Here is a 23,070-nt window from a genome sequence, read left to right as displayed (position 1 = left end):
ACAGAGTTTGCTGACATGTGGGAAGACAGGCAGATTCAAGGGGCAGAATGTGAGGCTGAGAGTCCTGGAAGATGAGAAAAGGCGCAGGGAAGAGGCAAGGATAAGTAGGAGGATGTAGGGATACCATCCTGAGTCACAAAGATGGAAGCTTCATTCCTCATGCAGCTAAGCTGTGTGACTGTTCATCAGCTTGTGATGAGCTAATGAGCTAGTGTTCAGCCAGTTCACCCAGCTGGTCATCTGCCTCGGTTTCCATTTGTCCCTCACTTCCCTAGCTGCACTCCTGGGTTCCTCATGCACAATCAGAGTCTTGCAAAATTTCCTTGCCAAGGGTCAGGTACCTCTCACTCATCTTCAAGTTGAATGTATTGCATCTTTTTGAGATCTACATATACAGCTACCTGTTTGGCTCCAACTGCCACTTTCATCCAAGTCTTGGATTTTGATGAAACCCTGGTTACTCCAGTAGAAGTCAGTGCTCTGGACCAGGTTTCTCCTGTAACCTGATGCACAACTCTGTGTGATCCATTACTCTCTCTCTCTCTCTCTCTCTCTCTCTCTCTCTCTCTCTCTCTCTCTCTGTGTGTGTGTGTGTGTGTGTGTGTGTGTGTGTGTGTGTGTGCTGTGTATCTGTGTGTGTGTGTGTGTGTGTGTGCTGTGTATCTGTGTGTGTGTGTGTGTGTATGTGTGCTGTGTATCTGTGTGTATGTGTGTCCATGTCTGCTGTGTGTGTGTGTGTGTGTGTGTGTGTGTGTGTGTGTGTGTGTGATATTCTCTCAGTTGTTTTTCCTTAGAGAACCCTAACGCCTGATTTGACAGACTTTACAATCACAAAGGCACCTGGATTCAGAAGACTTTTAGGACCTTCCTCAAGGTAAGGAGATAGCATTGGCTGTTAACTACATAGTAATTTTCCTTATTCTGTCAACTTTGGTTTTTTTCATGTTTATTACTGGATTTTTATTGCTAAGGCTACTAGTAACATTTTTCCTATATTCTTTAAACTTTGTATTTGATATATTTGCTCATGATTCTTTTAGAAACTGTGTTCTCCCAAGAACTTTATTTATTAAAACCTTCACGTTGTTGTATTTGTCACATAACTATCATATATATAAGTTATGTGGATGATAAGATTCCACATGTATTTTAGTGTTTATTTTTGTTTTCTTTAAAATTTTTATAGACTTGGGTAATCTTTGTTTATATCCAATATTTATTCTATCAATTTTGAAAAAAATTAGTTCCATATTTTTACTTTTTCCTAGAAGTATCTTGTGTGTAAGATCTATCATGTGTCTGCCCAACTCTCTCTATTTTTATTAGCCAAATATTCATTCTTTTCTCTAGTTTTGCAATTTTGTATTATTAAGTTCAGAGATGCGCCAATTTTCAGGACAAGCCATTTTTTCATTATTGATCATAGGCTTGTTGGACTGACTCCATATTACTTCTCCCCTGCTACTTATTCCTCCCTAGAGGGGAATTTTCTCAATTTCCAAAAAACCCACTGAAGAGGGAAGGAGTCCCATGACATCTCTCTGCTAGTGTTAGTGGAGGGCACATGAGTGGTCTTGGTGGGTGAAACGTCGAAGAGCTCACAGAACCTGAAAAGCAGAGAACCCAGATGGATATGTGGAGAATTGGGAAGGTGGAGTGCGTGGCATCTCTGAGTTCTGAGATGGATAGATGCAAACATGGTAAGCTAGGTACCCAACTATAAGGGACCTGAGAAGCCCATGCTTGAGGAAACACCACACATTTCTGAACTAACCATCTGCTCGGGGCTTGTTGAGACTTCCTCAGAACTCCTGCATGATGGCCTCCTCCTGGTCCCACTAAAACAATGCTGCCTTAGGAGAACTGCCACCTTTAGGCCTTCCCCAGTGCAGGACATTGTGTCAGGGTTGTAAAGCCTGACTGAACAGCCCTGCAAAGTACTCATGAGTACTGGAGACCTTTTATGTGGTAAGCATGAGACTGGCTATCTCCAGAAGCCGGAAGCTACATTTTCTTGGTTGATTTCAGCTTATGTTTTGAAGAGGCTTCTAAAAAATCTTAGGGAGCTATGATAGTTAAGTGAGCCACTGTTTTGCTCACTCTCCCCCTACAGTTATTTAAGCAAATAGCACTTTTTAATGTCTGCAATGGGGATCATCTAAAGGAGATTTAAAGCATCCACACTGCCCCGCCCTGGGAGAAGAGTCATTTTCTTGTTACTCAGAGTCATACAAACCATGCTGCACCTAAGGTTGTCTAGGTAACAGGAAGAAGATGCTGAATGTAGCCAACTTCTGCACTGCCAAAGTGAAAAACTCCTGAAATGACCTATTAGCTCTGTACTTCATTTTCAAGGCCTCAGCCTCACAATACAACATCTCCATTTCATTTGGTATTTATAGGAATGAAGTTTTCAGCTTAAAAGGAAAGGGAGTCTATTTACAATAAAACCACTTAATCAGAAATGTTTTTGCCTTTTCTCATATAATTAGAAACCTGAAGGCATATGCTACCTTTGGAACTGGTTTTGCAGACTGAACACATAGGGCAACTTCACTTTTCCATGTAGCTGCCCACTGCTCAAACACATTTGGTTTGTCCCTGTTCTCTACTGAATTTTCTTTGATCAGAATACAAGGCAAGCACGTATGTGGGCTGGGTTTTGGGCTCTCTTCCTCGTGTGACTTCTTTAATCCAGACTATAGTTTATAACTGTAAATAAACTTTGTTGTGTTTTAGGGTCATCCTAATTTTCATTTTCTTTTCCTTCCCATACAAATTTTAGAACCAACTTTTCCGCTTAAAATCCACACATCGGTTTCTTCCCCTGCCTTTTCCATCCTGGTTCCCCAAGGCCCACATGCCTGTAATCTCTCCCGATGCCTGTGGCTTTTCCTCCCCAATCTCACCCTCCCAGTGAGTGGCTGAGCATGCAGCTCTCATACCTGCTTGAGTTCTCCCTGGATCTCAGTGTTATCCTGATTAAATGATCCAAAAAATACAATCTGAACTCTTAAAAGGTTTTCCTAATAAAATATCAAAGATTTCTTCTTTGGAAGAAAGCATACTGTATTACTAGCATGAATGACTATATGAACCAAATTCCTCCCTCTCTCCTGTACTTAGATCCAGCTTCCTAGGTGGGGCACTGGCTTTCTCTGGAGTCCTTCTGGACCATAAACGTTAGCCCTTCTGAGCAACTTGCTTTGCATAACCTAACTGACTGCATCTTCTTTCACACTGTCATCAGAAGTGGCCATCACCTGTGTCTGTCTCCCGCAGTGGACAGAGCTGCCTGAGGCTCAGGTGTCTGCTTCATCTGCCTGTGCACTGAGCACATCACTCAACCAAGTGCATCTATGATTCTTAACCTGTTAGAGGAAAGAGTGCTCACAGAAATGGGAAGGAAAAACCACAGTCCAAGAGATTGGATTTTGCAATATTACTCTTTAACTTTGCTTTAGATGTGACATTTATTTAAAGTTTTCTATTACATTGAATAAGAATGAGGCATATTTATATTGCCTCATGTGTTAGGATTATGAAAAGCTGAGAATCATTTTAATACCATTTCCGGAGCTGCTGCATTAGTTTACTTGCCCCTTTGTGCAGTAATCACTCCTCTTTGGCTCTCTAATTCTTAATACAGGGTACGGTCCAGAGGAAGCATCAATTTTCCCAGATACTGAGTGCTTTTGGAACACTACCATGGTGATGCTGGTGGACATTGAGAGAATCTTGAGGCTTCACAGAAGAACAAGGGTCAACAGAGCTCAGAGTAATATCAGAAAGCAAAGATGGGGGACATTTGCTACAGGCAATGCAGAAAGCTAGAAGAGCAGTCCAAGGGGTGACAGAGGAGACAGGAAAGGCCAGGAAGACTTATGCAGGGTCATATCCTATGTAAGGATTAAGTGGAGCTTTGGCGCCTACATGGAAGTATTCAGGAGGCATATTCCCCATATCTATCATGAAGGGATTCCTGATCCACATGGGTCACTTTGAAATCCTGAGTCATCTCAGCCTTCAACCAGCAGGAGACACAGGTCATCTCTCCTGGAATCTAAATGAAGACAGAGCTACAAGTTGACCAGCTAGCCACTGTGATGTGAGGAAAATGGCCTGAGTTGTATTAAAACACCAAGATTCTAGGCTTGATGTCCTATTTTCTGCAGCACTTGGTCCTCACAACAGCTTGGAATCCTACTTCCTTTTTGATTTTATGGTGTTTCATTTATTTGGAATTCTCTGCCTTTAACTTTTCTCAGTCTTCATTTTCACATCTGGTTAGAAAAAGTGAATGCTATTTTAACATCTCTAAAAGCATAGAGGAGTTTGAATGCAGTAAAAGGAAGTCATTTGCAAACTGTAAAATGCTAAGACTGGGAGATTCATAATGTTTCAGGTAGGCATCAATATTGCTTATGTGGGGAGACAAGAACTGGAACTAGTCTTTGCAATTTTATTATGACCTTGGGTAACTTTGCTATTTGGTGGCCTAGAAAACTCTTACTTCTTTCCATAGTGGAGGCCATTCAATTTCTGAGCAAGACGGAGCTTCTCATCTTGGCAAAAAGCCCCCTATGGAGTGGCCATTGAGCTAATAACAGAATAATAAGGTAAGGAATGCTGTCTTCCCTAGATATCTGTGTCTTATTCCAAGTGTTTGGAGGTTTAATTAAAATTGAAATGAAGATAAAAAAGAGTGATGTGTGCCATCACCCAAGGACACACAGCAGTGATCATCATCTGAAGACACACACTTGGTACTGCTGATAAGCACTGTGGTGTGCTCCAGGGTCTTCGGGTGTCTCCACTCTTCTTCCACACAGATAATGGCAATACCTCATAGATCAGTAGGTAGTACCAGGAAATAATAAAAGGATTATATTCTGAGACTAAAGTTACTAAAATTAAACTCCGTTCTAAACCACTTGATGCTCTTAAAACTTTAAGCACTTTCTCCCTTAAATTTCACAACAATCACTGAAAGGTTCATCACTAAAGCTTCAGTCAAATGGGGAAACCAAGGCTGGAGGAAGGATGAACAGACCAGTCACACAGTCACTGAAACTGTGTGAAGTAAGTCTTCTGAAGATCAGCTTGATGGCCAATACACTCAGTTTCTTTGTTTTATCAATGAAATGAAGGAGAAAACTTGAGAACCCGGCTTTGTCTGGTGATGAGTCAGTTACCTCTCCCTGCAGTGAGGTGGCAGAAACACAGAAACTAGATCTCACTGAAGAAACAAAGTGTCCTTCTCATTCACTTGAGTCTGTAGGTGGGACATGGAAACCCACTGTATAAACAGGAAGTTATTTCCAGGATGGTAGGCTGACACTTGAAGCATCAATTGATGTACTTCTTCCCACTACAGCCCACGTATCCCTTTCTCTTGGTATAAAACCTTAATTGTACCCATACGGAATATACCCCAAACAACCCAGTATTAAACATCTGAATATGTCATGGAGAAGACTGCAAGCAGCTTGAAGGGAAGTTACTTTTTTCCATTGTGAAAGGATTTGTCTTCAAGGTTAAGTCCCACCTTAATGAATTGATACTGATGAGAAAGGGAAAATCCATTTGAACCAATGAAAAGCCGCTGGTGTGGTGGCTGGAATGAGAATGGCTCTCATAGAATCAGAGATTTGAATACTTGGTCATCAGGCAGTGACACTGTTTGAAAGGACTAGATGTGGCCTTGTTTTCAGAATTGTGTCACTGGGAGTGGACTTTAGGGTTTCAAAAGCCCAAGCCAATCTCACTGTCTCTCTCTTCCTGCTGCCTGTAGATCTGAATGTAGAACTCTCAGCTAGTTCTCCAGCACCTTGTGTGTCTGCATGCTGCCATGGTTCCCACTGTGATGACAATGGATTAAATCTCTGAACCTATAAGCAAGCCCTAGTTAAATGCTTCCTTTAATAAGAGTTGCCATAGCAACGGCGTCTCCCTTCTCAGCAATAAAACATTAACCAAGACAACTGGGTAGGCATATCCACCACACTCCAGGGCAGGCCCAATGCCCAAGAGTAGTTGGCCAACACAAAACTGACTCCATGCCTTTGTTTGTGTGTATATATGTGAGGGGAGAGGGTTGTTTTATTTTGTTATTGTTGTTTTGTTGCTTTTTGTTTGTTTACTCTGTTTATGAGAGAGAAGGGGAAGCATGAAGTTGGGTGGGTGAGGAGGTAGAGAGTGTCTGGAGTTATTGAGGGGTAGAAACATAATCAAAATGTATTATATGGAAAAATTAAATGAAAAATGATATCAAATGATTTTCAACAAATAGGTTTAAAGTTGTACACACACACACGCTATGTCTTTGATCATTTGGATCAGAGAGCCTTGGCTATGAGTTTGGAAGAAGACAGGAGTAATTTCCCATCACAGAAAGGGGCTGAAGAGACAGGAGTATTAGTATAGGGTGTAGTGTGAGATGTGAGGAGACATGTGGGGAGAGAATAATTGCATTGCTTCTCCTTCTTGGAGAGAGAACTGGATAAGGAAGTGTCCGACAGGTGAAAAGACCACAGGATTAAAGAACTGGGAGAAGCCAGACTCTGGATTCCCCAGAGGCCATGGAGATACATATTTAAGATGGAAATGTTGGGAGAAATAGGAACACTGCTTCCTGCCTCCCAGAGCTGGCTGGAGAAGATGCCAAGCTTCCATTTCTTATAAGGTTATGGAGATTTAGCCAGCAAAGAGAAAAGGAAAAAGGGAGGTTCAACCCCAGAACTTGAAGGGACAAAGGGACACTGCTCCCTCTCCACAGCAGAAGCCTGACAGGAGACCAGAAGGATGTGTGCTCTGGAGGGTCCGCAAAACTTCCCTTTTGTCCAGTTGCTAGCTGGACAGATGCCTTCACCACTGCCATGCTTACTATACACATAGGATGTCATTCCTGGACTTAGAGGATTTACTTAAGCCAGGGCCTGAGGAGATCCTCCCTAGAATGAAAATCTCTCCAAGTTTACCTGTAGACTAAGTTTAATCTGAATTAGCCAAGGTAATGCTGCATGATATCCTACTTGTTAATGATGCAGAAGACAATATCTTCCTGCACTAATAGATGGGTGGTCAATTGCATGCCATCCTTATGAAGTTATCAGCAATACCAGTGTCTTACAGGAGATAAAGTTAGACTGACTGACTGCATGCATGACTGAGCCCACCCAGAGTGGGGGGATGCTACCAGTGGTGTAATAGGTCTGAATGGCAGAAGCAATCAGACAGAATTTTAATAGACATTTGCTTGAATAGTGCTAAATAAGACTTCCCCTTAGGGGCAGCTATAGTATGCAACTAGAGAACCCAAGTGAACAAACTGAGAGAAACCAATTAAAAGAGAATTTAAAAATGCATGATAGGCTCCTGGGCAAGCAATGAGGCCACCAAGGGTTATAGGCTATACAATAGGTGAAAAGGGGGTTATCAAAGAAGCAGACAAGTTAACAGGAGATATTGAAGTAAGAGCTATGGAAGGCAGAGATATTGGTACAGGGCAGGCAGACAAGGTCTTAGAAATGTGCTGTCCCACTACACAGAGCACTCAGTATGCAGAAGCTTAAGTTGAAGTCATTGTTGCCACACAGAGTAGATAATTGGGACACTTTGAATTAAAGTTTGCTTTTGTTAGAACAGGTGCCAGTAGGACAGCAGGGCAGGAAGGGTGGACCCATCCAGTGAGCCACTGTGTCTCATCACTCTTATGCACTCAGGAGCCACCATTTACATGCAAACAATAGTTAGACTAATTGCATATCATTTGCAACTAGGCACTGAAGGAGGTCTGGTGGAAGACCGTGATTAGGTAACACTTAGCATTCTTTGTTCACATTTCCCCCCTCACCTATGAGTAATAAGAATGAGTTCCATTTGAATTATTTTATAATTTAGCTAATTTCCTGATTCACACAAAGCTTCCTCCCACTTCCTTTAGATTTCTCATCACTCACTAAGTTCCAGAAACAATGCCAGCAAGTTTACCTGTAAGATGAAAGGCGTTTGTGTGAAGTGTTTTGCCTTTGTCTTGTTTTTGGACAGAACTATTTATATTCTAATGACCTAGGTATTTGAAAACTGGTAAGTTCTCAAAGCTCAGATAATTTCTCTATGCAGGGACTTCTCAACCACGAGAAGACAAATTGGATGTGGCATCTGTGGTAAATGAAATTGGAAAGCACACCGAGGTCTTGGTTGAAAACCTTCAGACCACAGCTGTGTGTCTACACATAAGCTACTGGGGAAGACAGAGATGCAGGTTGGTGGGGGGCAAGCTCATGCTTGACTGCCCTTCTGAGTTTGGTGGGAATCTGACATGTTTAATATAGTGCAGCAGGCCAGGACAGTGAGCGCTGAGAACAGGAATGCTAAGTAGTCCCAGGGATGTGGGTTAAGAGGGTTGAAACAATAGGGGCTACGACGGGATGGGTGGAATTTCCCAGGACTTATGATGACATTGGAGATCAGATCCTGTTGACAGACTCTTAGGGAACCCATTACTGACTTTAGTCCCATTGGCTTTGAAATGGGGTAGGCCTTGGGTGAATGCTCTCTTTCCCTTGGTGAGTATAGTTGGTAGAGACCGTGTAGGATGAGGACAAACTGTAGGATGAATGGTGTCTCACCAGGTCCCCTGCCCCATTTCTTCCAGGGATAAACCCAGCATCGTGTTGCCGATTCCAGTGAATGTTGAGGACTGGAGTAGAATGTCATGCTTTGTTCATGCTCTAACGGTTAATCAAATGTGCCTAGCAAAATGCTGGGTCCAGGAGAGAATGTGAGACCAATATAAGAAGCTCAGAGTCTGTAACACATTCACCCAATAAATACTTCAGCAGAAGTCTGACCCAACAGACACTCTAGCAGAAGTCTGACCCAACAGACACTCCAGCAGAAGTCTGACCCAACAGACACTTCAGCAGAAGTCTGAGACAGCTACCTGAAGCAGTAAGACGTGCAATCCAAGAACCCAAGGAAGCTCAGGGGTGGGGGTCTCTTTGGAGGAAGCAATGCCTGCTGACCCTTAAAGAACAGGCAGAATTTAGATAACTGAGATGAAGATGGAAGCTAAGTGCTTATGCCATGAATCTGGGAATGACCAGAGCTGCTTCATGGAGGTCGCACAGCAAAGCTCTTGGCACAAAGTTGAACAAGTAGGATATACGGAGACTGCTATTGATGGTATTTCACCCACTTTGACTGCTGTCACCAATTCTAGTTCATGTTTCTTTTGCTACTTTTTACAAAGGCAACATGAACTAAGGGGACATACTTAAGAAGCAGTAAATAGGGCACATTTTTGGCATTTTACCTTAGAATTATGTGGAATTAAGGCTAGCAAGGGTTTGACTTGTGCTCAAAGGCAAGCCACCAAACAAAGTTCCACTAAGATTAAGCAGGATTGCAAAGGCTTCTCCCCTGAGTTTTATTATCTGAAAATTTGTGCTTTATCAATGCATGTGTTTTTCACAATGAAGCTGAATCCTGAATGCTCCCGGTTTTCAATGGATGTAATTCCTTTCTGTTTCTCTTTGTATACTGGCCACAAGCTTAACTACAGGAACTCAACAGAGGATGCAATTCTCCACTGTCTAGTGATAAAGACATCTCTGGGACAGAGGATGTAACAGTAGTGGAGAGCCAGGGTGCAGGGATTTGTTTGTATACTCACAACACCCCTCAGGTGAGATTCAAGATGGTAAATGAGCTTTCAGCAGAGAATGTTCATCGCCTGAACCTCCGAACAATGGCCTTATTGTTGATTAGTACCCCTTTGGGGAGGGCCAGTCTCTTCAGTATGCTTGTTGTCATGTGCCATAAACATCAAAGGCAAGTTGGCAGTGGCCCTGCAGAGTCCAAGCTTCCTGGGTACACAAAACCTGCTGGTAGCCACTTGGAGAGTGGGGCTGGTGGGGCTGGTTTCAGAAAAGGCAGCATTCAAACTCTAGTCAGTGGTGAAAAACTGGGGTTTCAGAGCATCTGTTCTCTGTCTCTTTGTCTCTGTCTGTCTCTCTGTCTCTGTCTCTCTCTGTCTTTCTGTCTCTCCCCACCTCTCTCTGTGAGTGTTGAGTCTAAGGAACTGGATTCCCTAGAGCCAGCCTGCAGTAATTTACTATAGGACTCTGCCCCTGAGGAAGAAACTGGCTGAGTCCCTGGATAACCGCCTCCCCCCCCCTCCCGAAAATTGTACTCTAAAATTTGGGAGTGGGGAATGAATCTGTAGAGTAGAGAAGGTGAGTGTCATGGTCATTGTAAGTCCAACTGTAAAACCCGAATCATCTCTAGAACACCAGAGAATCAACAACAATAGAATCAACAACACAGCAATGCTGGAGCTCATTTGGAGACTTTTCCTTTGGACAAGAAGTCAGGCTGAAGCCAGTGACTTAGATTGGTGACTAAGGGTACTCCCTGTGAGTCACACTAGGCAGGAGGGGTGTGAAATGGTCCCACTCCCAGTTTCTGCATGTGTGAAGCAGAAAGCTCATGTTTTCTAGACACGTGATATGTTCCTGTCCACTAGATCTTTTTATAAAACAGGGGACAGTGTCAGCTTAATGAGAGAGTTATCATCCTTTGATATTACAGAGATGAAGCTTGCCAAATGCAAATTCTTTTGATTTATTCTAGGCAGCAACCTGTTGCAAATATCACTGCCACCAACTCATCAAAGAATTTGTTTCTCACTAATGTTCACTGAGAAGACACAGCAAAGACAAAGTTGTCCTCGCTGCCTTCCACTCTCTCTCTGCCTCCGCCACTGCCCCTAGGTATGTGGGTTCCCAGTGCTCTGATGCTAAACAACAAAGCAAACAAACAAAAAATACCAAATTTAACACCTAAGTTAATTTACATGTTTACAATGAGGAAAAATTTCCAGTTTCAGAAAATTTACAATTTTTGCTAGAAATAGATGCTTCACACACTACTCTGGGGTGAACTACAGTGCTCTCAGCCAGTGGAACAGAGAATGAAATTTATCATTGAGAAGTGTTACTGACAAAGTACAAGTTTTCACAAAAACAGCAAAACATCTGCATTTTGAAGAAGCCACAATGCCAAGCTTTCAAAACTATGAAGCTCTAACTATTTAAAATCATCATGTGGAGGTGATTTCCCCCTTCCTTAATTTAGAAAGGAAGGAAGGAAGGAGAAAGGAAAGAAAGAGAGAGAGAAAGAGAAAAAGAAGGAAAAGGAAAGAAAATGAAAACCATTCCCAGTAGCAGCTATGACACTCACAGCACTCTCCGGTCCCACCTGTTCTGTCCTTTAGAGCCAGGACACTTACCTTAAAGGAGGAGTAGAAGGACCCCCACTCCTCCGTAGCCAGCACTTCAGTGAAAGTGACAATTTCAGTGCAAGCTACTGGGGAAGCATCTAGCGTCGGCACAGTCTGGTTGACATGTGAGTTGCCCTCTGTGAGGTTGGCTGGCATGGCTCAGGCAGGTCGACTCTCACTGTCCTTGCACCTGCAGCCGAGTGAGAGAGTCCACTTGGCCTTCTGAGAGCCGGGACAGCAGCTGCTGATCGATTGCTCAGCACCTCTTCTGCCTCTCAAGGCTTCTGGCTATTGCTCACCAGAGCAGAGGCACGGAGCCCTTCCTGAGCCCACCTCACTGAAGAGTGCTGCCTGACGACAAGGAAGATCCACGTGGGCTCTCTCCTCTGCAGTTATGATCCAGCAGCCAGCACAGCCCTCATCATCCTACATACCTGCCCTCGGCAGCCTCATCCTAAGGATAACCCCCAGGGCCCTGCTCATGTCTCCTGGGAGGGCTTTCCTCACTGTACAGCATATCTTAATCTTTGCCCCTGCTTCCACTAAGCAGTAATTGGGATGTTTAGCTGGCCCATTAATTCAGGTCATGTTTGTACATCTGAAATCAGTCAGTTATGCATTTGTTTCAGCTGAGATTACTCTCTGACTTAGAATTCTCACCCAGTAGAATTCTCACCCAGTCATTCATTTGGCAGTGTACACTTTACTTCACTAAATGCATTGAGCACACAGTACCCATGCCTCTGCTGTGGTTTTCACAAGGCAGCACTCACTAGGAAGCATAGGTCTGTTTGTCAGTAAGCCACACTCTCCCATAATATGACTAGGGGTTCCTGTGTGAACGTGTCTCCCCCAGTGTGTCACTTCAGCTCCTGCCCAGAATGCTCAGGGTAAGGGTGGAAACCAGAGGATAGCTGAATCCTTAGTCCCATAGAGAGGACTAGGCAAATAAACAAACATATGCCTTCAATAACAAATTTACAAAACACAATAATGTGTTCTTTCATTTTATTTCTAAAATGACTGTGTGGTAGGCAGGGAAATAGCGCTTTTGTTCTTATTTTGCCCTAGAAGAGACTAACAGAAAGAGGAGAAATGATCTGCCCAGTGTCACACAGTTGGTGAAAGGTGAGCAATGGGCTATGTCTCCTGAATTTCTACCTGGCAATGATTTACTATAACACAGTTTGATGTGCATTCAGTCTCAAATCCTCTGAGGACATGAGATTGACATAAATAAGAAAACAGGCCGGGCACAAACCTAAGCCATAAGCCCATCACCTGATTCCTTACACTCGTAGACAGTATGTGGGCCATGCAGACAAACCATTGGTCCACTACTCTTGGTAGCCGTTGTAGGTTCTCCATCATGAAAGAACATGGCTCCCGACATACCCTGGGAAAGCTTTAGTGTGATTTATCTAGCACCATGCAGAGATCAGAAGACTGGATGTGGGAAGATGTTAGGTCCACAAGTGAACGGTGTCAACAAGACAGAACTGGGTAAGTGTGTAGCCTTAGAGAAAGGTCAAAATTAAGCAACAACTCAGTGACAAAACACTTCCATCTGCAAGAAGTCCCCCTGCAAATGGACGCAGGAAGATGCTCAACCGCATTAGTAACCTACCACAGCAGCTTATGCAGGTCTTTAACCCACAGCACAATGAAAACAAGAGATGACAATCCCAAAATGTTGGCAAGATTAAAGGGAAATAAAAAGGTGTAAATGTCTTCATTCTGTTGCAATTGAGTTGGCATGGTTACTTCAGAAAGAAGAAAGTCAGGGATTTGGACTCACATGCTCCGATGCATGGTTCTTCTTATATAGTTATTACTTAAATGTGTTCACATTGGAGCTGTTCATTACTCTGTACTTTAAAAGCATGCATTCTTGCCTGGCAGTGGTGGCACATGCCTTTAATCCCAGAACTTGGGAGGCAGAGGCAGGCAGATCTCTGTGAGTTCAAGGCCAACATGGTCTAAAAGCTACACAGAGAATCCCTGTCTCAAAACAAAACAAAACAAAACAAATAACAGAAGAAATGTGTGTTTTCCTACAGGAAATTTTCATTTCAATAGTCTTTTTTATTTAAGATAGATTTTTGATCATACAATATATTCTGATTGTGGTTTCCCCTCTCCCAGCTCTTCCCAGCTTCTCCCTAATGTTCCACCCACAAATCCATTCCTATTCTTTCTCTTTCCTTCTCTCATTAGAATATTCCCTCTCTCATTAGAAAGCAAATAGGCATCTAAGAAGAAAGAACAACAAACCATAATAGGACCGAACAAACAAAGGCGAAAAAAGAGCCAAAGAAAAAGTAATAGAAACACAGACACAGTGACACACACATTTGTACCTACAGAAAGCCCATTAAAATACAAAATTAAAAACCTTGATATCTAAAAAACCTATAAGGTTAAAAAATGTTCTGACAAAGTATTATGAATTAGGAGATAGAAAATAACCTCCAAATTATCTAGTTCATTCTGTGTTGGCCACTTACTGCAGGGTATAGCGCTTACCATCAAGTATGGTTTGTATACCTAATGAGTTTCTGTTGGAGAAAATTAGTTTTCCTTTGATATCCATTGTCAGTTGGAGACAGCTTCTGGGTTAGGGATGAGGGCTTGTGTCTGCTTTTCCTCTGAGCACCATCCCCACACATCCAACTTAGACCTCCGCAGATCCTGTGCATGCTGCCAGGTTCTCTCTGAGTTCATATGTGCATCAGTCCTGTTATATTCAAAACGCTTTTTTCTTTGATGTCATCCTCACTGGCTTCACTCCCTTACCCCTGAGGGGAGGTATTTTATGGAGATAACCCATTTAGGACTGAGTTTTCTAAGGTCTCTCATTCTCTATACAGTGTCCAGCTGTGAATTTCTGATTTGTTCCCAGGAGGAACCCTCTCTGATGATGTCTGAATTAGACACTGATGTATGAGTATAGCAGAATGTCATTAGGAGTCATTTCATTGCTACGTTCCTTTAGCAGAACAGTAGTATTTGGTTTTCCCCTAGGTCCTTGAACTATCTAGTCTCAGGTTCTTGCTCACCCAAGTGTTTCATATCTTCTATGGGTTACATCTCATAGGGTAGGCTTTAAATCCAGCCAGATAGTGGTTGGCTACTCCCACAACAACGTTTGTGGAACAACTGTACCAGCATATCTTGCAGGCAGGTAACAATTGTAGACAGAAGGGTCTATAGCTGGGTTTGTGTTTACTCTTCTCCTCTGATGGTATGCAAAAGTATTTTCCAGCACCACGAACAGTATTCAACAGGGGGAAGGCTATAAGCCTTCCAGGCACCAGCTTGACTTCTGCATATCCAGTTATGTAGGTATTGTCAAAAGCATTCCTTTAAAAAACTTCATGAGAAATGTCTGAGAGAAGGAAGAAGCTGGTTAAGCCATAGAGTAATGGGAATAGTAGGAAAGAAAATAGCAGTTGTCATGAACAGTGGATAGGTGGTGAGGGACTTTCCTGCATGTTCAGGTAGACCATTGCTTGACTTTTTGTTTCTCAAGAAAAACACCTGTACCCATGTGCAAATGAACATTTCAATAGAACCTTCTGTAACACTGTTAAACATATTGGCAATACTCTACACATTCACAAAAGAATAAGACATGTGAAGGCAGAAACAACTACAGGCCTCTCAGCTGAGTGAATACATTTCTATGTAGTTATCCAGTTATACTATATAGCAATAAGAATGATTGACATTGTAGTTTAAACTTACTAGTAGTACAGTATTAAACAAAATTGTGAATGAGTTTGTTTCATTTCTATAAATCATAGCTACAATTACACAAACACATTTGAACTCTGTGGTTTCAGGCTAGGTGACAAACATGCTATAATATTTGTCAGTCTCCCGGAGCTACTGTATATCTAGAGAGTTGGTCAGACATTTTTCATGATGTGTGTGTAGGAGTGGTAAAACAATAGATTAACATTTGAATTAGGAGACTCAGTAAAACAGGTGTCTTCCTGTGTACAGCCCTCAGTCACTCAGTTGAAGGCCTGAGTATCACATGGGCTGATATCCCTGTGTAAGAATGAAAAATTGTCTTGTAGAGACTGGATGTTGCCCTGGTCTCTCCTTTGCAACTGAATGGAACTATGTTCACAAGCCAATTTGATTTACAACATCAGTCTTGAGCCTATTGATTTTGCTTCTTTGGAAAATGTTGATTAAAACACGTGGCTTTCAGATCCTCACCTAACTCCTCCCAAAATCCCACAGAAAATTAGAGAGACATAGACAAGATGCAGAACATAGGTTAAAAATCTTAAGTCAATAGCTAAAATGGCTTCAGTGATAATTGTGGAAATTCTGGGCATTGGTCAGTCTCTGGAGAATCAGGCCAATCATATTCCTTATTTGATACTTACTTATGGGAATGAAAATTAGTTCATACACTATGAAATCAGAATGGAAGTTCCTCAAAAACTAAAGCAAGCAGAACCCCCATATGATCCAGCTTTGCCACTGTGGGTATAGACGCAGAAGTACAAGTGTTGTACCACAGAGGTGCCTACTCATGCCTGTTTATCACTGCACTGCTTACATTAGCCAAGCCATGAAATCAGTCTGAATGTTCATTGCCAGCTGAATGGATAAAGTATGCTATACTGCACAATGAAGCTTAGTTCAACCACAAAGAGGAATGAAATGCGGCATATACAGAAAAATGGATGGAACCGGAGACCATCATGATCCATGAGATAAGCCAAACCCAGAAAGGCAAGCATTCTCTCTTACGTAGAATTTAGGTATAGGGAGAAAGTGTAAGTAGGGGGTGTGAGGATATGAAAGGGGAAAGCAGAGAAGGGCACAAGAAAGCATAATTGGAATGAATGTGATCAAAGTGCATTGTATGTGTGCATCAACCTGTCATGATAAAACTCATTGCCATGTGAATTTAATACATGTTCATTAAAGAGCTATCACAGTCTACTAGGGACAGCAATTGGAAGCAGCACTTTGGAAAATGGCTTGGCAGCATTATCTAATGCTGAACATATGTACACTCTGTGACCCAGCAGTTTCCATGCTAGGAAAATGCCCGGCACAAATGAGCACATATGTCAGACAGAGAATCTAACAACAAATCCAGCAGTTCTGTTGATAATTTCCCATAACTAGAAAGAACTTAATTACCCTAGAACAGCAAAGTGCTAAACAAACTGTGGTACATGCACATGATCAAAAGCATACCATAATGAAAATGAATTATTTGGGGGGTTTGTGATATCCTTTGCCTTGATTAGGGTAATGGTTGCATGAGGATATTCTACCTGGGAAAACAAGTAGAGATTCACACATTTACAGTTTCTGCATGCATGTTAGTCAAGCTTATAAACCAGAAGCTGAGGGAGAAGCCTGGAGGGAGCAGGAGGCTGCCTGAGACTCTGTTTGATGGGGGTATATGTCAGAGTGGGAAAGGACTACCTAGAGAAGACAAAGGGTAGGATCAGGAGCATGAGATATGCAGAGAGTTTTCTGGCTCAAGTCTGTTCATACCATATTCATACTCAATTCTGTATATACCATATTGCCCAGGTGGGTGAGCCTAAGGTGCCAAAACAGCAGAAAAATAACAGCAGCAACCTGGAGTCAGGCCTAAAAGTAGCAGGTGAGTATACATTGGGAATGGGTGGACCCAACACACAAACAGGAAACTAGGCATCTAATATTTCTTCTGGCTCAGCTGTATTAGTCTGAAATCAAGAAGTCTGTCCACTGTTTGGGTCTCACTTGAGACTCCATGTCTAGCTTCCCTTGTGCTGTTGACAGAACTCTTCTAAGCATAGAACTCATGCATCTCGTCCTCAGCATTGGCTTGGAAATGGGATCACGTGGAATGACAGAGGCAGTGGTCTTAAAGGTTCTTATACACATCCAACACACACCCTATTGGCGTTTTCTCATCTGATTAATTTAAGTATCTTTGTGTGCCTAGCTATCATCCAGAGAACCCTGTCTGCTTGCTCCAGTGGAGATATGAAGAGTTTTCACACTGCACCCTTTCTGTTTTGACCTGTCTGTGTTTGGGGACACAGGCCACCACAGCCACACCTGTGGCAGAACTTCAGCAGCCATTCTTACTGCCTGATTTCCCCCCACAGATGTGGACCTCAAAGCACCAAGGAGATTCGTTCTGGATTCACTCAGAATATGCAGTGAGAAGAGGACAAACCAACTCCCCCTCCATGTTCAGGCTTTAACTGAGGCTGGGAGAATTTTAGTAATTTTCTCAATTTCACATAGACCCTTGGACATTTTGATTCTGAACCTGGAACTCTGCTTCTATGGTTCTGCTGTGAGCTCACATGGAAAATTGATATCAGGGCAGATAATGTTGTTTCCTGTTGCCGAAAAGAAATTAATTGTGTCACTGGTTAAAGAGACGTGGGAGGAAGCTGGGCTTCAAAGGCATCCATCATACAATTCATGCAGAAATATCATGAAATTCATTGTTTCTGTAGATTTGATACACTTATCCTTTAATCTAGATCCTAAGCTGTGTTAAGCAATATGGTTTTCTTCAAAGAAAATAAGTCATTGGAATATACTTTTCTTTGAGGTTGGTGAGCAGAGCTCTTATGCAAAAGGGCTGACTCTTCTTAGGCTTGTGTGATGATGGTATTTAGCAGAGCAGCCTCCATCTTCAGCTTCCAATGAGGACCCATCTGTGACTGCCCCTGGGCTGGATGTCCAGGCAATAGCTTAGAGAACTTCTGTGTAGCAACATGTGCTGGAGGGGTGTGTTACTGAGCAGTGCAGCAGGCTGTCCCATGAGGCTGCAGAGACTGTTACTGTGCAGTGCAGCAGACTGTCCCATGAGGCTGCAGAGACTGTTACAGAGCAGTGCAGCAGGCTGTCCCATGAGGCTGCAGAGACTGTTACAGAGCAGTGCAGCAGGCTGTCCCATGAGGCTGCAGAGACTCTGATAATAAAAGAGGTGTCAGTTCTCAGGCTTAGTGTACCGCTATGAGAAAGTAAGACCACATAATGGAAAAAGCTGAAACAAGTCTCATGTCAGGAGTGCCCATATTCAGCAGAAAGGACACCACATGGTGTGTTCCAGGCATCAGATATCCCAGGGGCAGCTAACTCCTACCCTCCACACTGTTCCTCAATGCTTATAATTGATAGCTTTTGAATAGGAAAAGACTGGAGGCAGAGGTGTAATTACACATACTAGGAATAGTGAGTTTACTTATAAAAATAAGTAGTCTGAAAGAAAAGAACTAAAACATTTTGAATAGGGAGAAACAATAATGAGCTAAAAGGGAGATAAAAACTCTCAGAAGACATAAACAGTTATAGAGTTATGAGAAGAACAAGAGAAAAACGATTAAGGAATCCTCCCAGTAGGAAAAAATTGTGACTATCTGGATAATGAGTCCCAGTGGGCAAGAAAAAAAATAATTGGAAGGACTTAGGAAAATATTTGTGAAAGAATTTGATTTTTGCATTCATAAGATGTGTCTAAATTTGGATTGTAAAACCTTAGCCATATCTAACAAAAGAGGTGAAATATGTATGAAACCCTGTTGAAAAGAATGGATGAGGTGTAAGAAGATAAAGATTTATCACTTTGGGGTGGGGTGATTTGGTATTATTAAGGTTAAATTCTAGCCCAGTTATTTGAATTTGATGAAATTGAAGTCACAAGCAAGCTTTCCAGGAGAAGTTGATGAAACGATACAAAATTTATGTACAAAAGCAACACAACACATCTAAACTCTCCACAAGACTTATAAAATGAAGAACATGGATGGAAAGCTTAAGGTACTTCAAGGTTTTCTTAGAAAGCTATGAAAGCCAAGATAATGCTGATGACATAGGATGGGCAGACAGTTCATTAGAACAAAACACCAGGAAATAAAGCCTCATCTATGTAAGCATCTGAATATTGACAGGTGCCCAAACAATCTGGCGGGGCGTGGTCTTCACAACTGTACTAAACAACTGGTGTGCATATAGAAAGGAACACGAATCTCTGATCTATCTCACACTTGACCAACAAACTCTTATATGTGGGTCTTAGGCTCAAGGCCATGTGTTTTGATGAAATCACCCAAGAATCATCTCATATTATTGATGAGGTATAGGTTTCCGAGTATTGATCAGGAGCCAGTCATTATCAATGGAAAATTAATAAGCTAGATTTCACTGAAATGAAAATGCTGTGCTCACTAAAAGAGGTTTGATTGTGCCCTTTTATAAAAGAAATGGAGTTTATAGTGTACAGGCAAGGACAGAAGAAAACACTTATTAAATACATCAAAGACATACAAATAACAATATTAAAAAGAACAAAAATTAAAAGGGCTAACAAATATTACATGCAGTTGATTGACAAATAATTATATATGAATTTCCCAAAGGATGTGAAAATCAACAGAAAACAATTTACACTGTAAGGAACCACTAGCTGACAAGAATGTAGTGCTCAGAATACAGAACCATGGGGGTAGAAAGGATGTGGAACCAACAAATCCCCACATAATGCTGGCAGAAGAAAAGCAGTCATGTCCATGGTGAGGAAGTTTCCCCTGTTTGTATAAACAGGGCATAAGCATTACTGGGTACTCTATAAGTTCTCGTGAAGGTCCACAATAAAATCGTCAAAAGAATATTTATCAGGTTTATCTATGGTTGCCCCAAACTGGAAAAATTGCAGATGTTCACCCACGGAGGAAAGGAAATGAGAAAATAATGTGGATGTAGTCACACAATAGAACACTTCTCCGAAACAAAAAGGAAAATCAGGACAATGCATGGAATACATTTCTGTTTGTTTTAGAATCAGTATGCTGAGTGAAAACAGACATTGTTAAAAAAGAATAATTATTATGAGATTTTTATTATTAATTAAGCCCTGAAATAAGAAAAATTCATCTAGTGACTGTACTTGTAGGCAAGATGATGGGATTAGAAATGGGAATGATGATTGGAGTCAGGGCTATACAGCTATAAGTATGTAATTAAGAATTTGAATTCTGTAATTAAGATTTCTATGTGTTATTACATGTATTTTGTAACCTAGATTGGAAATACCAAATTATCACTTTGCATTTTTTAATGCTATTCACACTGCAGTACTTGGGGCAAGCATATGATATGTTCTGAATACTTATGGGCAACACCCTTGGAGCTGTGGGATATTTCTGGGACCTAAAAGCCATGAAGATATCTGCCTAGAAAAGTGGTGGGCACCAGTCAAGAATTCAACCTAAGTGAGCCTTCACCTTTGGGCTGCTCTCATAATTAACCGGTCCTCTTCAGGCATCATCCCTAAGAGCTGCTTTGGGGGCTCTATGACTCATGACAAATCTGACCTCATTTGTGTGCCTTGTTTTTTTATTACCCAGTTTCAGCCAGAAGATGTCTATAATCTATGAGGTCTATGGAATGGGAGAAAAATTTCCATGTTTTGTACCTGGACCACTAGGCTTTCTTGTTCTTTCTCAGCAATTGGGCATCATAGTCAACATCCCATTTGAAGACTCACTGAATCAAAATTGAGATCACATTTCCAGGACTAAGTCTTTTCTTATTAGAGAAAGAAGAGCCTAAAGAATGTGCAGTCCAGAAAGGGCATATACAGCTAGAGCCCCAGTCTTTTCTCTGCCCATACATAGCTAGATAATTCACTTTGCCTTTCTGCCTATGGAGAGGTAGACATCTCAGCTGTACTCAAGAATGCAGTATGTCAGATCCCTGAAGGCTTAACTGGAGATTTGTGATATTAAATTCTCATAAACTGCTAAGAAACTGCCTTACAAGAAAAGATACATTCATATTGTGAGTTTCTGAACACATAAAGGGTTTGGCTTTATAAAAGAGGAGGTAGACAGAGTCTTCCTTTTTCTTTGTTGCCTTCTGTTGCCCCAACAAGTGTCCAGGGTTCTTCTTTTCAGGATCCTCCTCCTCCTGTGGTATCAGTCAACCTCTAGTTTAGACAAAAGCAGCTCATGTGGCCCAACCTCTTCTTCCTCATTTCTTTGGTCACTCTTCATTCTCTGGTAGCTTATGAGGTATGTGTGGTATCCTGGCCTGAAGACAACATGGAAACTCCTGCAAAGAAAAACATTCAATTACAGTGGTTTACAGTTCAGGGGTTCAATCCATTATCATCATGGTGGGACATGGGGACATGCAGGCAGACATGATACAGAAGAGGTAGCTGAGAGATCTACATCTTGCACAAGCAACAGAAAGTGAACTCAGACACTAGGTGTCTTGAGCATAGGTGACTCAAGGCCTAGCCCCACAATGACACACTTCCTCCAACAAGGCCTCATCTATTCCAACAACACTACATATTCTAATAGTGTCATTCCCTTTGTGGGGGCACTTTATTTCAAACCACATTCTGATCCCTAACCCCCAAAGCCTATAGACATATCATAATGGAAAAATGCATTCAGTTCAACTTCAAAAGTCCCCATAGTCTATAGCAGTCTCACACTTATTTAAAAGTTTAAGTTCAAAATCTCTTCTGAGATTCATACAATCACATAACTATAATCCCCAGTAAAATCAAAATAAAAATGAAAATAAAATATTTCCAACATATAATGGTACAGGTTATATATCACCATTCTAAAATAGAGGGAAGGGAACATAGTGAGGAAATACTGGACCAAAACAAGACTGAATACCAGCTGGGAAATCTCCAAACTCTGCACTCTATGTCTGATGTGAAAACACTCCAGATCTCCAACTCATTTCATCTTTGTTGACCATAAAATACTTCTTTCCCTTAGGCTTGTTCACTAACTTTCTGTCTTCACCAGATTTCTGTTTTTGGATGATTTCCCTCACTGCCAAAGCTTGGCTATTCTGGAACTTTCTCTGTAGTCTATGATGACCTCAAACTCAGAGATCCATCAGCTAGGCCTTGCCAGTTCTAGAATTAAAGCTGTGCAGCACCACAACTGGCTCTAAGCTTTTCTTTAATTCCTTTTCACAAGTTGGAAACTTTTAGCTGAGTCAGATCTTGATCTAGGGTCACCACTCTCTTCATTCCATTTCTTAATCTGTTTATTTCCTTGAATATTGGTCTTAGCTCCATTCCACTTTCTGGAGCTCCTTTTCTCCTCAAACATTTTTCCTTACTCAGTTTGCTTCTTTTCATTATATAATCTTCATTAGAGTTAACATTAGTAACCACACAACTGAGTCTGTTTTGAGATTTCTTCTGCCAAGGGAATTAATCCAAAATTCTTCACTTCAGTCTTAGGCAAACATTTTGCACAAGGGCAAAAACTAGCCACATTTGTTACCAAACTATCACAAGAATGATCTCTAGGTCACATATTAATATTTTTCTCCTCTGAAACCTCTTGATAGAGGGAACCACAATTCAAATCACACTTAGCATCACTGTTTTCCATGCTCCTACTAGAATGGCCAAATTAATCAACACTTAAAGTGTTCAACTGCTTTTCTTTTCCACAGTCCCAAGGTCCATATTCCTTCAAACAAAAGCTTGGTCACGCCTATCACACACCAAGTATACTCCTGGTATCAACTTCTATCTTGGGGTTTCTATTGCTGCAAAGAGACACAAGGACCATGGCAACTCTTACAAAGAAAATCATTTCATTGCAGTCCATTATCATCATGGTGGGACATGGTAAGCAGATATGGTGTTGGAGAGGTAGCAGGTAACAAGAAGTGAGTTCAGAAACTTAGTGTGGCTTGAGCATATATGAAATCTCACAGCCCACCTCCACAGTGATACATTTCCTTCA

General features: G+C 41.7%; 1 protein-coding gene and 1 long non-coding RNA gene across 5 annotated transcripts in view; one reads left to right on the top strand and one right to left on the bottom strand.

The window, feature by feature from the left end:
* Npsr1 (neuropeptide S receptor 1) overlaps positions 1-11,443 on the bottom strand; it is a 176,300-nt gene extending 164,857 nt beyond the window's left edge. For both annotated transcript variants that reach the window (XM_027411692.2, XM_027411693.2), the window contains exon 1: positions 11,297-11,443. In XM_027411692.2, coding sequence (XP_027267493.1) covers positions 11,297-11,443 — 147 coding nt within the window. The remainder of the gene's footprint in view (positions 1-11,296) is intronic.
* The window catches only part of LOC118238674, a 134,939-nt gene extending 115,721 nt beyond the window's left edge, over positions 1-19,218 (top strand). For 2 of the 3 annotated variants that reach the window (XR_004769573.1, XR_004769571.1), the window contains 7 exons: positions 781-874; positions 4,526-4,619; positions 8,125-8,266; positions 8,660-9,691; positions 10,639-10,778; positions 16,862-16,934; positions 17,262-19,218. This is a non-coding gene — a long non-coding RNA (uncharacterized LOC118238674). The remainder of the gene's footprint in view (positions 1-780; positions 875-4,525; positions 4,620-8,124; positions 8,267-8,659; positions 9,692-10,638; positions 10,779-16,861; positions 16,935-17,261) is intronic. The other variant, XR_004769572.1, reaches the window with a different exon arrangement.
* Positions 19,219-23,070: the final 3,852 nt, after the last annotated feature.

The sequence above is a fragment of the Cricetulus griseus genome, chromosome 4 (genome assembly GCF_003668045.3).
Source record: "Cricetulus griseus strain 17A/GY chromosome 4, alternate assembly CriGri-PICRH-1.0, whole genome shotgun sequence".
Lineage (NCBI taxonomy): Eukaryota > Metazoa > Chordata > Mammalia > Rodentia > Cricetidae > Cricetulus > Cricetulus griseus.
This window is presented reverse-complemented; position numbering and strand designations above follow the sequence as displayed.